General features: G+C 42.8%; 2 protein-coding genes across 3 annotated transcripts in view; one reads left to right on the plus strand and one right to left on the minus strand.

Annotated features, from left to right (window-relative positions):
* Positions 1-12,659, minus strand: part of PDE12 (phosphodiesterase 12) — a 101,375-nt gene that overhangs the window by 59,596 nt on the left and 29,120 nt on the right. The gene's annotated exons all lie outside the window — the stretch shown is intronic.
* ARF4 (ADP ribosylation factor 4) overlaps positions 3,222-12,659 on the plus strand; it is a 17,996-nt gene continuing 8,558 nt past the window's right edge. For both annotated transcript variants that reach the window (XM_021718218.1, XM_008070053.2), the window contains exons 1-3: positions 3,222-3,647; positions 9,045-9,125; positions 9,344-9,453. In XM_021718218.1, coding sequence (XP_021573893.1) covers positions 3,581-3,647; positions 9,045-9,125; positions 9,344-9,453 — 258 coding nt within the window. In that variant the 5' untranslated portion in view covers positions 3,222-3,580. The remainder of the gene's footprint in view (positions 3,648-9,044; positions 9,126-9,343; positions 9,454-12,659) is intronic.

The following is a 12,659-nucleotide window of genomic DNA, read 5'->3' on the forward strand; positions in this document are numbered from 1 at the left end:
AAAAAAAAAAAAGAAAAGAAAAGAAAAGAAAAACTTTTTGTAAGTTAATTTTCTGATTTCTATGTTAAATAGCATGGAAGATATTTCACTAATTGTAACACATTTAAAATATTCGTGCAGCCAGGATAGATGGAGATTTGGGCAAGGGGAGGAAGATTTTGTGAAATAACCTTATTTTATTAATGTTGCTATGGCACGAAGTAGCCTTGGTTAAGCTACCTAATTCATTTAACTGTGAGACTTTTATAAATGTTAAATGGTAAAGACAAATCTTACTAGAATGAGTGACCTCAGGTTACATATTCATCATAAAAATCATTCTATTTTAAAGCATCCAGAAAATCAGGGTACCAGTTATTCTGGAAGTTGGGCTTGTGACTGCTAAAAATACTTTGAAGGAAGCTAGTCGAGTAGTTGCACTCCTTATTTTTAAAAAGATTCCTGCAGGTAAATTTGCTTAAGACTTATGTATAAAATGAATGTCAACTTTATGAAGCAAATAAAGTAGAAGTAAGTGAATGTTGATTTAGTAAAGTCAGGCAAACTTTATATTTTGACAAGCCAGCAATATTTACCAAAATTAAACAAAACAAAACCCTGACCCCTAGGAAAGATGAGAGATCCAGGTATACAGACCCTCCCACAAAATCAAATGGAAAAAAAAACAACCAGTTTTTAAAAAGAGAAGCCTTAATAAAAGGTTCTGAAACAAAGGAAAGTTTTAACTTCATGGCAGAGGCTTTGAGTTGCTGAGAGATAACAGGTAGGGCCAAGCTATCCAAAGACTCAGAATATACTTATTACTCCCCTTCTAGAAGAGAAAGAGGGTGGACAGGATTCTTTGTAGAAGCATAGATACTCTTCTATTATTGCAGATAAGCTATAATGCTTACAGAATGTGAACTTTGAAGTAGATCAGTGATGAATGTCAGAGATCAAACTAGAGTTTACAGAGTTTGGGGGAATGGCAAAATTTATACTTTTGTGCAATTAATAAGTGGACTAAACCAGAAATGAGAACAAAGTGAGTAACATGGATTAAATTGTTGAGAGGATTAAATGAGATAATGCATGTTAAGTATAACGTCTGGCATATTGTAAGTGCACAATATAACCATTTATTATTGCTTAAATATTACTGCTATTTCTAGGACACATCCTCTCAAATGCTTTAAAAAGTTCAAAGGAAGTGATAAAGTTTGTTTAATAATAGGACATAACAACCAGCAAAAATAATTACAGTTGTCCCTCAGTATCCATGAGGGATTGGTTGTAGGACCCCTGGCGATACCAAAATCCAGACAAGTTCATAGTCCTTACAGGTGGCCCTCCATATCCACAGGCTCCACATCTGCAGTTGGTTGAATCTGTGGATTCAGAACCTGTGGATATGGAGGGTCTACTGTACATTATTAAACCCAAGATATTGGAACATAAACACTGTATATACAGTTGTGACTTAAAATGTTTCATTAAGAAAAATAAGCAGGCTGGGCGCAGTGGCTCACACCTACAATTCCAGCACTTTGGGAGGCTGAGGTGAGAGGATTGCCTGAGCCCACAAGTTTGAGACCAGCCTAGACAACTTGGTGAGACCTCATCTCTATAATAAATCAAAAAATTAGCTAGATGTGGTAGTAAGTGCCTGTAGTTCCAGCTACTTGGAAGGCTGAGGCAGGAGGATCACCTGAGCCCAGGAGATCGAGGCTATGGTGGCCGTGAGTGTGCCACTCCACTCCAGCCTGGGTAACAGAGTGAGACTCCAACTCAAATAATAATAATAATAATAATAATCAGAGATGAGGAAAATGGAATACTTACTGTAGTGTGTTGTTCATAAGCACATGCTTTAGAATCTGGGCAACCTTGTAATATTTCTTCAAAGTTGTTAGAATTAAGTGAAGTATAGCACTTGGCAAATGATCAATAACTGACAGAAGATTTTCTTGTGGGGCTCAGTTTCCTCATTTCTAAAAATAAGAAGACAGGCCAACAAGGGTGGTTCACATCTATAATCTAAGCACTTTGGAAGGCTGAGGCAGGAGGATTGCTTGAGGGTCCAGGAGTTTAAGACCAACCTGGGCAGCATAGTGAGGCTCCATCTCTACAAAACATAAAAAACTCAAATTAGCCAGGCATGGTGATGTGTGCTACTCAGGAGGATGAGGCAGAAGGATCACTTGAGCCCAGGAGTTTGAGGCAGCAGTGTTATGATTATACCACTGTATTTCTTTTTTTGTTTTGTTTTGAGTTGGAATCTCACTCTGTCGCCCAGACTGGAGTGCAGAGGCCGCTCCCGGCCACCACAGCCTCGACCTGCCGGGCTCCGGCGATCCTTCCGCCTCAGCCTTCCAAGTAGCTGGAACTACAGGCGCGCGCTACCACGCCCAGCTAATTTTTGATTTATTGTAGAGATGAGGTCTCGCCAAGTTGCCCAGGCGGGTCTCGAACCCGCGGGCTCAGGCAGTCCACTCACCTCAGCCTCCCAAAGGCGCGGGATTACAGTCTGAGCCACCGAGCCCGGCTTTTTTTTTTTTTTTTTTTAACAAGGTGTATTTTGTGATCAGGAAAACAATAAAATCGTAGCATTTTTTAAGGCGAGGAGGCTTTCCACTTTCTGAACCTTTGGAGAAAGTACAAGGAAAAGCAAAATTTCCTTGTTGATCTGTCTTAAAAACGCAATAGCCGATGAACCGTCTTGGGGCCCCCTCGTCTTGACAAAGAGGTAGGGATCTTCAGTATGACCTGGCACAGGAGTCGAAGCGCCCGGGCCGGCTCCTTAACAGGCTGCCACAGGTTCTCCACTCGCACTTCGGCTTTTAAGCACTGTTTTCCGTGGAGGCAGAGCGGGACCACCCCCCCCCGCCCCCTTACTAGGGCAAGCGTCTGGTCCCATGCGTGAAACGTGTACGTTCACGGGACTGAGGCATCCCCCACACGCGTAGGGTTAAAGGTGAGGTCGAGGTTCCCACAAAGCGCGGCGCACCTTTCCGGAAGTAAGGAAAATAACCGCTACGATGCCTTCGCCCGGGCAGACCGGCTGGCGACGCAGCCTTGCGTCTGGTGGGAAGAGAAGCAGCGAGGCACTGTGGCACTTTGTTTATCTCTGACTACGCATGTGCCAGCCGGCCTGGCCCGGCTCCTGGAGCCAGTCCGGGAGGTGGAGGCGGCGAGATGCTCGTCAGCGGAGCCGGCCAATCCGTCGCGTGCGCAGGCGCAATGGCTCAGGCAGCACCGGAAGCGCAGGGGGATGGGGCGGCGGTGACGCGATTCTGGCCGCGTTGGAGGGGCCTGGCCGCGGTCGGAGTAGCCGCGGCCGCCGAGTGACGTGGCACAAGCCGGAGCCTAAAAGCCCGAGTCAGTTGACGCGCCAGTCGCTCAGCGGGTCCTCGCTCCGCTAGTTACTGTCCGGGCGCTTGCGCCTCTCGGCACACGGGCTAGCGAGACGTCCCCGCCACCCTCTTTCTTCCTCAGCTCTTTCTCTTCCCTCTTGTTCTGTTTGCCGGGAGCGTGAAAGGAGAAGGCCCAGGGACGCCCCGAGCCCCTCCTGCCTCTGCCCATCGCAAGTGCCACTACCGCCATGGGCCTCACCATCTCCTCTCTCTTCTCCCGCCTCTTCGGCAAGAAGCAGATGCGCATTTTGATGGGTGAGTGCGGGGCCGCGAGTCAAAGCCAGGGCCCCAGTGGGAAGCCGGGAAGGCCTGGTGTCCTCGCTTGGGGCGGCCTCGGGGCCTGTTTTCCCCTCCGCCTGCCGTTGGTGGGGGAGGGGCGGCGGGTCGGGGGTCGGGAGGAATCCTTGAGGGGGGAACAATGGAGCCTAGGGTTAGCGGTCGCCCCGGATGTGTCACCCGACGAGGCGGAGACAGGACTTCGGGCACGGTTTCCTCTTGTGTTGGTTTTTATCCTTGATCTTACTGAAAGCTGGACAGGATCGGGGGAGACAGGGGGGAAGCGAACTTTCGCAAACGAAGCCCGGTGGGGCCCGTTCTGAGGGCGCGGTGTGCGGGCTCTTCCCCGGCAGTGGCGGCGGTCGGGAGGGAGGCAGGGCGGCTCCAGCCCTTTTCCTCCCCTTTCCGCTCTGTGTACCCTCTGCACACTCCATGGGTGTGGGGGCCAGCGGCCCCGGCAGTCGGGAGCCGCCCGGGGCAGGAAGTGACCAGGCCCGGTTGGTGCGAGGGAGCACCCGAGGTTTCCGAGGAGTCTGGGGTTGTCAGCGCTCACTTTCCTGAACTTTGCCTCGCGCTGGATTCCGCTTCGATTTTTCCCCCCTTCTCCTCGTTAATAAGCTCGTTCTCCGAAAACTGAGTTTATCTTGTGTCCGTTTCTTTTGGCTGCTTTCAAGAACTTTAAATATAGTTGGTGTGTGCTTTGGTTTTCGAACTAATTGTTACCTAGCTGGCCTATGGTTTAATGCAAAAACCTTTCTAACTAATTTTTTCAAAAATTTTCAGTAACTGCACATCATGATGCTTAATTTTGGGTAGGCTTGTTAACTCTAAAGTGGTTTTGTTGTTGTTGAGGTTGTTCCCCCTAAGAAAAAGGACGTAAAAAGAATTACTTTTCAGAGGCAGTTTTTTGGTCAGCTGAAGGAGAAGGTCTGTCACTTGGGTGATGTGAGCAAACCCCTCCCCTTAGTACTGAGTAATCTTACAGCTGAGCACCTCTAACTTTGAACACTGAACCTTATCGGTTCTTTAGCTTGCTTGTTTTCTAGGGGAGGCAGGGTTGTTTTTGAGTCTTCTGCCACCAAAAGTTTTAAAAAACAAGCTTGTGTGATACTTCAACGTATGTGAAGAGCAAGTGTACACATTTGGCTCTTGTTTGACTTTCCTGTTAATTCAGCTTTTTTTTTACACTTCATAAAACAATCATTTGTGATTCATTCACAAAGATAAATCAAAATGTGTTCTCTGTCAAAGTTTCTCGGATTTCCTTTGTGAAGAGGAAAGAATTATTTTAGCAGGGCAAGCGTGACATCAATATTCAAGCCTTAAGTGACTGAAAATGGGCAGTGTAAAAAAAAGGATCGGAAGTCATCGGGAGAACTTTGGACTGTGATAAATGAATTTCTAGCCCATGCCTTAAAGAGATTAACCAATATATGGTTGTGTTTCAGAAAATGTAGTGCATTGGTGTTTTTTAAGATTTATTGTAAATGAATTGCTGTTTTTTATTTCCTTAGCCTTTTGCGATTGCTAAAAGTGTCAGAGGAGGAGGAAAGTTAGGATTATGCTGTGTGCATTCCTATATTTATATTAGTGGGTGTGAGCTATTAAGCTGTTGTCTTATTTTTATTTAAAAAGTCATTTGTGGATTCTTAATGGGTCTTAAGGTTTTTTTTTCATTAAGTTCTTAGGTTACCTAGAAATTATTGCATTATTTTGTAAACACCTTTTTTAAAAGATCACATGCTAGTCGTAGTTGTTCTATTTTAAATAAATAAGTGTATAAAGTATATTTAAGATCCTTAAGCTAGTATCTTTCAAAAGAGATACATCATTAAATGTTACTAGCTCAACATTTAATTAGATAATCCTCAATTTTTTGTCTCTTCTTCTTTAATGGGTGTCTCACTGTTTCAGCTAGGCTGGAGTGTAATGGCGCTCTCACAGCCACCTCTAGGCCACCATAGTCTCAACCTGCTTGGCTCAGGCGATCCTTTAGCCTCAAGCCTTCCAAGTAGGTGGAACCAAAAGGCATGTGCCACCATGCGTAGCTGATTTTTTAAATTTATTATAGTTATGAAGTCTTGCCATGTTGCTCAGGCTGATCTCAAAACCCTGAGTTCAGGCAGTTCTCTGGCCTCCGCCTCCAAAAATGCTAGGATTTGAGGCATGAGCCTTTGTACGCAGCTAATTTTTTTTTTAATGAAAGTTATACATGTTTATTGGGCTAAAAATTCTAACAATAGAGAAGGAGAAGAAGCTAATACAAGCAGGTATAAAATATTTTAGAAGAAAATTTGAATTACTTTCATATCTTTTAATAACTTAAAATAATTATGTAATGATGATTTGACTTGAATTTCTTTCATTTTTGTTAGTATTTTTGAATTTAATATTTTATTTATTTACTTTTGAGTCATACTCTCACTCTGTCACCCAGGCTGGAGTGCAGTGCCACATTCACAGTTACTCCATCCTCGACCTGCTGGGCTCAGGCTCTCTTTCCGCCTGGGCCTTCCAAGTAGCTGGAACTGTAGGCCCGGGTCACCATACTTGTCTAATTTTTCGATTTATTGTATAGACAAGGTCTCGCTAAGTTGCCCAGGCTGGTCTTGAACCCAGTCCTCTTGGGTCCGCCTCCCAAAGTGCTGAGGTTATAGGCATGAGTCACTGTGCTGGGCAGTATTGTTTTAGGATGGTGATATGAAGATCTCACTGGACCTGTAAAGAGGACTGGCAAGTTATCATAGTTTCAAAACCTGACTCAAGTGTTTTTTTTCTTTTCCTAGTCAGCATCTTAATTTTTACTTGGTTGAATCGTATTTGAACTTACTTAAAGGTGAATTTTGGTTAACAGAACATCTGATCAAAATCACCCAAAGAGGCTGTATGCTCTTGAGAGACTTAGCTTTGTGGAACAATTTAAAGATCTGCCTTTTTTTTTTTTTCTTTCTCTTTTCTCCTTTGTTTTCTGTATTTTTTAAAGAAGATGCCAAACTTTAAGATAGCTACTTTTTGTGTGTGTATATTTTAGAATTATTTTTCTCATCTTTTTGATACTGTTCCATACTTTAAAAATCAAAACACTTGTGGAACAGTTGGTTTCTCTTATACCCATGAATGAGGGCTTACTCTGACTAGTAAGTAGCATAGTATTTGGCAAAGAATAAACCTGCACCTCAGTGTGAAGTGGGCACAGGTTTTACCAAAGTAATAAGAAGGCATAAAAGGCTTGGTTCTCCAGAGATCTTAAGGCCACTCTTCATAGGGTGCAGAGTAGAAAGGATTGTTGCAAGAGTGAAGGGAGTGTAAATTACCTATAGCCTTCAGTTCTATTTTGAAATAATTGAAAAAGTTAAACTTACTTGCATGGGAATGTAAATTAGATAGTAAGATGAATTCTGATTTTTTTTTTTAAACTTACTAGTATTGCTTTCATGTGCTAAGTCTTGCTTTGATTTAAATATTGAAGTGTCCTTGCTTAAATCAACTCAATTGAATTGACTGAAAATCTTCAATAAGATAAATGGAGGTGGCCAATTGTGATGTCCTTAAAATAGTGATTTATTCAATGAGGTTATTAGATATTGATCTTTCCTTTATGAGGGCTTTAGCAAACAATGCAGAATATACAGGTTTGAGAGATTCATACTTACGAGCATTTAATTTGCTCTTTACTATCACTGTAATAAAGAAGTATATCCTCTTGTTCTAACTATGGATTTTTTTTTTCCACCAACAAGCACACTCCTCCCTACTCATACTTCTGCTTCAAATGAATCATTTTAAGATTTCAGACATGGCCGGGCATGGTGGCTCATGCCTATAATCCCAGCACCTTGGGAGGCCAAGGTGGGAGGATTGTCTGTGCCCACGGGTTCGAGACCAACCCGGGCAACTTGTTGAGACCTCATTTCCACAGTAAATCAAAAAATTAGCCAGGCATGGTGGTGCATGCTTGTAGTTCCAGCTACTTGGGAAGGCTGAGGCGGAAGGACTGCCTGAGCCCAGCAGGTTGAGGATGCGGTGGCCGTGAGTGTGCCACTGCCCTCCAGTCTGGACAACAGAGTGAGACCCTGACTCAAAAAAAAAAAAAAAAGAAGCCGGGCTTGGTGGCTCAGCCTGTAATCTCGCGCCTTTGGGAGGCTGAGATGAGTGGATTGCCTGAGCCTGCGGGTTCGAGACCTGCCTGGGCAGGCGAGACCTCATCTCTACAAAAAATCAACCGGGTGTGGTGGCGCGCGCCTGTAATTCCGGCTACGTGAAAGGATCGCGGGAGCCCAACAGGTCAAGGCTGCGGTGGCCGGGAGCGGCCACTGCACTCCAGTCTGGGCAACAGAGTGAGACTCCAACTCAAAAAAAAAAAGAATTTAGACATTACTTACATTGGAGATGAATGTGGTAGGGCCTGTGTGTGTGTGTGTGTGTGTAGATGAGGTCGTCCCCTTGGGTGGTCTCTAATTTCTGGCCTCAAGAGATCATACTGCCTTGGTCTCTCAAAGTGCTGGGATTATAGCCGTGGTCCACTGTGTCTGCCCATAGGGCCATTTTGACAACATAAATTACCCAGATTTTGGTTCTCGTTTCTGTGCATTTGATGTTGAAACAGATTTAAATAGGGATAAAATCGCCCCCCTCCCTTCCTTTATTGTGTTTTTGATTTAACTTCTAATCTGTGTTTTAAAAAACAGTAATGGTTTATGGAATTAATAAGGACTTGAATTGGAAGAGATCTTAGAGTATCTATTAAGCTCTTTTATTTTATGACTAATTTCTCTGGCTTCAGTGTCCTAAAATGACCTGTTTAAAGGTACTCAGCTAGTTTGGCAAAGGCGAGATTAGAACCTGAGTTACCCGTCTACTTTTCTTTTTCTTTTTCCCTTTTTTTTTTTTTGAGTTGGAGTCTCACTCTGTCGCCCAGACTGGAGTGCTGTGGCATGCTCTCCACCACCGCAGCCTCGACCTGCTGGACTCCGGCGATCCTTCCGCCTCAGCCTTCCAAGTAGCTGGAACTACGGGCGCATTCTACCATACCTGGCTAACTTTTGATTTATTGTAGAGACGAGGTCTTGAACCCGTGGGCTCAGGCAATTCGCTCACCTCGGCCTCCCAAAGTGCTGGGATTACAGGCTGAGCCACTGAACCCGACCTACTTTTTTCACTACTATATGCTGTTGTTTCTCTAGAAAGAAAAGTGGGAAGGCTTTCTGTAGAAAGTGTTTGTTGTCTTTGGGAATGAGAAATAAGATAATTTCACTTCTAACTCGTATTTGTGCTCTGAGCAGTCAACTTTTACTTTCAAATCATAAATTTATTGGAAAATTATTTATTGGTGTGTGCTTTCGGTCTGGATTTTAAATCTATAATATCTTCTTCTAGTTGGATTGGATGCTGCTGGCAAGACAACCATTCTGTATAAACTGAAGTTAGGGGAGATAGTCACCACCATTCCTACCATTGGTAAGAAAGTTTAAAGATGACTTTAATTTACATCCTAATGATACACTGTAAAGCGAAATTGAAGACAGTGGGATTTTGAAGCTGAGTTTTTGTTAAACATGTTGATTATCTTAGTAGGAGTTTTATAAAGCTATTTTAAGATAATTTCACAATAACAGGGTTTATTTTCTTAATTTCACTTTATTGTGCACAGTAGTAATTTTTGTTTTTCTTTGTAGGTTTCAATGTGGAAACAGTAGAATATAAAAACATTTGTTTCACAGTATGGGATGTTGGTGGCCAAGATAAAATTAGGCCTCTCTGGAGGCATTACTTCCAGAATACCCAGGTAATGAATACTTTTCTTTAGGTTATAACTTTTCTTTATAGGTTTCATGCTCTGAAGTTTATATTAATATCTAGTATTTACTTGGATGTTGATGTTTACTATATGAGTTGGCATTCATCTTATCAGCACTTCCCATATTCTTCATGAGTAGAGTGTCACTGAAGCTTTTGAAGGCTAAATTCCCTAGGGTAAAAGAAAGAGTTACATGGCTATCACAGTAAGATTCTGGAAGATGGGGTAGGATGTTGTGCCAGTGTCATTTTCAAAAATGACTTATGTGTCTCATTGATAGTTCTGGTTTCATTTTTGTTTAGAAAGCAAGGTCTGTATAACTTTCTGATTATAATCTCTAATAAATGTCAGATAATCCATAGTCCTTTGTTTAGCCCAGCTAGTGTTTACTTTATTGAAAATACATTAAGGTCAGTCTCCTGTGTTGATTTGTAAGGTATCTTTATATTTCTTTGTGTGTGTGTGTATAAAATATTGGTGAGCAAGAGACCTTAGTGATTCTGTAGAGCAGGAATTCTCACATTTGACTGCACGTTAGAATCATTTGGGGAGCATTAGAGACAGAGTGAGACTCCAACTCAAAAATAAAAAATAAAAAAAAAGAGTCAGGGTCTCACTATATTGCCCAGGCTGGAGTACAGTGGTTTGATCGTAGCTCACTGCAGCCTTGAACTCCTGGGCTCAAGCGATCTTCCTGCCTCTGCCTCCTGAGTGGCTAGGATTATAGGTGAGTGCTACCATGCCCAGCTAATTTTTTAAATTTATTTTTTTTTGTGAGACAGAATCTTGCTGTGTTGCCTAGGCTGGTCTCGAATTCCTGGCCTCAGGCAATTCCTCTGCCTTGGCATCCGGAACATTGGGATTATAGATGTCAGCCACTGTGCCACACTGCGTTTCTTAAACTTTAATGTGCATTTGTTTGTTAGAAATACAGATTGATTGAATAGTCCTGGCTAAGGCCTGAGAGTGTGTATTTCTAGTAAGTTCTCAGATGGTTGATGCTACTGCTTTGGGATCAACAGCAGAACTGTTGATGTTTTGAGCTGGGTTATTCTTTGTTGTTGGGTATGGGGAGAGCTCTCTTTTGCCTTGCAGGATGTTTAGCAGCATCTTTGTCCTCTACCCAGGAGATGCCAGTAGCAACGTCCCCCAACTAAGTTGTGACAACCAAATGCTTCTCTTTACCTGTAAAATAACCCCTGGGGGAAAATAACTTCCTGCTAAGAACCCACTGTTACTAGTCTTTTATTATGAGGAAACTGAAACTTGGAATGTCTTATTCAGGACTAGAGAGTTCTTGTTTTATCTTTCTGTTTATCCTAGTCTCAACTCTATTGTCTTTTCTACTACACAAGGAATTTCTTGTTAGTTTTTTACTGCTTTAAGTTGATGGTTTTTTTTCTAAGTAAAGTGTGTTATTACAAGCATGTTATATTTTTAAGATTTGCAACGTTATCTTGTTCTCCGCCTCGTTTTGTTTTTTTTTTTTTTTGAGTTAGAGTCACACTCTGTTTGTTGCCCAGACTGGAGTGCAGTGGCATTTTCACAGCCACCCCAGCATCAACCTGCTGGGCTCCAGTGATCCTTCTAGGTAGCTAGAACTACAGACGCATACTACCACACCCGGCTAATTTTTTGTATTTATTGTAGAGATGAGGTCTCGCCAAGTTGCCTAGGCTGGTCACGAACCCACAGACTCAGATAATCCACTTGTCTCGGCCTCCCAAAGTCCTGGGATTATAGACTGAGCCACTGAGCCCTGTCGTTCTCCAACTCTTAAAACATTGCATTGCAAGTAAGGTATATTGCTACCAGCTGATAGTGAATACTCAGGTGAATGGCTGGAACAATGAGTTTAAATAGTATGTCATGTTATTGCCAGGTATGGTGGCTCACGCCTATAGTCCCAGCACTTTGGGAGGCCAAGGTGAGAGGATTGCCAGAGCCCTAGCTTCGAGATCAGCCTGGGCAACTTAGCGAGACCTCATCTCTACAATAAGTAAAAAAAAATTAGCTGGGTCAGAATTAGCCAGGCATGGTGGTGCATTCCTGTAGTTCCAGCTACTTGGAAGGCTAAGGCTGAAGGATCGCCTGAGCCCAGCAGGTCAAGGTTGCGGTGGCTGGGAGTATGCCACTGCCCTCCAGCCTGGGTGACAGAGTGAGACTCCAACTCAAAAACAAAAAACAAAAGGCCAAGTCAGGAGGATTGCTTGAGTCTAGGAGTTGGAGACTTAGCCTGGACAGCATAGCCAGCCTCTGAATCTACCTCCCCCACTGCCATTCGTGGTAGTATGCACCTGTAGTCCCAGCAACTCAGGAGGCTGAGGTAGAAAGATGGCTTGAGTGGCCCAGGCATTTAAGGCTGCAGTGAGTTTTGATTAAACCACTGCACACCAGCTTGGGCAGCAGAGCGAGACCCTGGCTCTAAGAAAAAGGAAAAAAAAATGTTTTGGATTTTGGAGCATTTGAGGTTTCTGATTAGGGGTACTCAACCTGTATATACAAAGGCAGAGAGAATAGTTTATTAAACTCTCACATATTATGCAACTCAGTTATTAGGATATGGTTAATATTGTTTATTGATATTCATCTCTAATGTGCTTCATCCCTTGGACTGTTTCAAAGTAAACTACAGACATTTCATTTAGGTATTAAATTTTGAAGTAGAGTTAAATATGAAGTAAAACCTTGCTAAACCTTATGATTCTTGACAAGGATAACCTTGGTCTTATCCCTAGATTTGTTTAGAATGGTTTATGTTTTAATTCCAATTCTTAATTTAAGATAAGACCCATTATTGGTCTCTTTGGTGAAATACCCTAGAATTAAAAGTTCAAGTACTGGCCAGGTGCAGTAGAGTAGCTCATGCCTGTAATTTTAGCACTTTGGGAGGCTGAGGCAGAAGGATCGCCTGAACCTAGGAGGTTGAGCCTGCAGTGAGCCATGATTGTGCCACTGTACTCTCTAGCCTGGGCAACAGAGTGAGACCCTGACTCCAAAAAAAAAAAATTCAAGTACTGACTTCCTTGGAAGCTCATGCCTGCTGAGGAAAACTTTATGTGTTATCTAATATAATCATTGCTAAGCTCTTAGATTGCATTTCCAGCATTCCTGACCAGTTGTTGTAACTGTAAGATTTATTTATTTATTTATTTATTTATTTTTGAGTTGGAGTCTCACTCTGTCGCCCAGAC

Source organism: Carlito syrichta, unplaced genomic scaffold (assembly GCF_000164805.1).
Source record: "Carlito syrichta isolate Samal-C Ts95f unplaced genomic scaffold, Tarsius_syrichta-2.0.1 Scaffold111536, whole genome shotgun sequence".
Taxonomy (NCBI): Eukaryota; Metazoa; Chordata; class Mammalia; order Primates; family Tarsiidae; genus Carlito; species Carlito syrichta.